The 2,567-nt window shown below is 37.2% G+C and overlaps 1 protein-coding gene across 1 annotated transcript in view; it reads right to left on the bottom strand.

Annotated features, from left to right (window-relative positions):
- Positions 1-1,918, bottom strand: part of LOC131434213 (uncharacterized protein K02A2.6-like) — an 8,169-nt gene extending 6,251 nt beyond the window's left edge. The window contains exons 1-2 of the mRNA XM_058600866.1: positions 1,772-1,918; positions 1-1,527 (exon numbers count right to left, since the gene is read on the bottom strand). The exon at positions 1-1,527 is cut by the window's left edge and continues 1,630 nt beyond it. Coding sequence (XP_058456849.1) covers positions 1-1,527; positions 1,772-1,918 — 1,674 coding nt within the window. The remainder of the gene's footprint in view (positions 1,528-1,771) is intronic.
- Between the last annotated feature and the right edge of the window lie 649 nt (positions 1,919-2,567).

The following is a 2,567-nucleotide window of genomic DNA, read 5'->3' as shown; positions in this document are numbered from 1 at the left end:
GTAACGCTGCTCTGTAGGGGTAAGCGATTTGGATGCACAAGAAATTACACGAGGTGTAGATTTTTCATTGAACTGCACCAGTACAGCACCAAGCCCAATTGGAGAAGCATCAACTAGTAGCTCAGTTCTATCACGAGGATTGTAGTATCCCAGTCTCTGTATGGTACAAGCGGTTAAATCTCTAAGATGTTTGAATTCTTCCTCCTCCTTTTTCGTCCAGTAAAATTGATTTTTGTTCACCAGGTCTCTCAGATGTTTGGTTTTATCGGCGCGATTTATTAGGAATCTATCAACAAATGTTACAAGTCCCAAGAAACTCTTCACTTCCGAACAAGTCGCGGGACTTTTGAAGTTTCTGATAGCTTTAATCTTTTCATCTTCTATCTCCCATCCACTAGTCGTTAGTTTGAATCCAAGGAATATTACTGACTGCTGACCGAAACAACATTTAGACTCATTCAATTTCACATTATGCTCTTTCAATCGTGCCATAACATTTTTTAGATTTTCGTCATGTTCATCCCTGGTAGGACCAAAGATTAAGATATCATCAAGATAATTTTTAACTCCCTTACAACCAATCAAAATCTTGCGCTGAAGTACTTCCTGGAAAATATCGGGAGCGTTGCATAATCCAAATGGCATTCTCACACACCGGAACATTCCAAATTCAGTGAAAAAATTTGTTAAATGTCGTGATTCTTCGTCAAGTACGATATGATGGAAAGCATTTGACAAATCTATTGTGGAGAACCAGCTAGATCCATTCAGGTCAGCTAGAATACTTTCCAACGTTGGCATGATAAAGGGAGATCTGTAGATATATTTGTTGGGTCCTCTAAGATCAATAACTAGCCGTATGTTGTCTTTACCCTTTGGAACCACCAACATGGAAGAGCAAAATGAAGTGTCCATTCCAGATTCAACTTTTTCAATTATATCGGATTTTACTAATTGATCCAGTCTTTGACGTACTAGAGGCTTCAGAGATATCGGTATGTTTGTATAAATATTTCTGCAAGGTGGGGCCGATCTATCGAAATTAATTTTGATGGCAGGAATGTTAAACTTAGGAAATATTTCCTTATTTGTAAGACTGCAAATTACGCGTACGTTGGTTGGGGAATAACTTGGCTGATCAATTATCGGAACCTTCAATCCCAAAAGAAGAACATTATAACGAGTGGCTGTAGGTCTGCCTAGTAAACATCGTTGCTCATCAACAACGTAGAATTTTTCTAGATACTTTGGTCTATCTTCAGATATGTACAAAAAGGCTTCAAAAGTTGCATGTACAGATATTTCAGCAGACGTTGCATATGCTTTAAGTAATTTATCAGACGTTTTGTTGACATTATATACCGCTTGAAGATAATTCTCTTGAGATCTTAATTTTTCAAACAATCGTGTTGTGAATGTGTTTACTTGAGCCCCCGAATCTATGAGAAACTCGCAAGGCATACCTGCAACCTTAGCAGATATGATCCCGATATCTAGATCTTTTTCCTTATGTGTCATTGCGGCTAACTGGAAATTTTCCGTTGAAAACATCTAAAAAACAAGAATTTTTTTTTTTGCTTTGATCAAAGTACATAACTTTATGGAAATACAGGAAATTTTCTTGATTAGACAGATAAGATTACAATATAATTTCAATTCTCTTTATTAATTCAATCATTTTTTTTTTTTCTTATTATTATTACAGATTATTACTTTCTTCTGGTACTCTTCTTTATAATCTTACTTTTATTTATTCTGTTGGTTCACTTACCTCACTATCATTTATATCTTCTGAAATTGGTCCTTCAATTGCTGCTAGTTTCTTCATATGATCTCCGGTTGGTTCAACTGAATTCGGTCTTTTTCGAGAAATTGGTTCAGCAAACGTAGAGCTACATGCTCTCAAAATGTGTCCCATTTTCCCACAGTTTCTGCAGACTTTGTTTAGTGCATTACATTCGCTTGGTAGATGATACACACTATTACACCTCCAGCATCTGTTCGTTTGAGACTGGTTATAGTACCTTGCAGTCTCACGTCGTCCTCTAAATTTATTTCCTTGTACTCTGTTTCCAGTATACATAAGTCGACTGTTGTATTTATTTTGATTCAGTTGCTTAAATGTTCTACCATACATTTGTGTGTTGCGAGGATAATCTGCTCTAACTACGGCTACTTTCACTGGTTCGATTACTGCTTGTTTGTTCATGATGAATTCTTCATTGATGCGAATTGCTTCCAGCTCACGAACCTCGTCCACTAGGTCCGTGAATGTTCCCTTCCGACTAAGAATTCTTAACGCAGAAATTCTTACGTCCTTATTACGTGCATGCTCTGCAATCGTACTAGCAATTTGTTCGAATTCTTTATCATTTCCGAAATTGCACATTCTCGCTGTAGCACCTACACGGCTAATGTAGGACAAATCCGATTCATCAAGCTTTTGGACCATAACTGCTAATTTTCGTTTTTGTAGCATTACGTCCGAACCGGAGCCGAAATAATTTTTCAGCCTGTACAAAGCGTTTGAGAAAGGATACTGATCTGGATCAGGAGAACTAGAGTCC

The sequence above is a fragment of the Malaya genurostris genome, chromosome 3 (assembly GCF_030247185.1).
Source record: "Malaya genurostris strain Urasoe2022 chromosome 3, Malgen_1.1, whole genome shotgun sequence".
NCBI lineage: Eukaryota > Metazoa > Arthropoda > Insecta > Diptera > Culicidae > Malaya > Malaya genurostris.
This window is presented reverse-complemented; position numbering and strand designations above follow the sequence as displayed.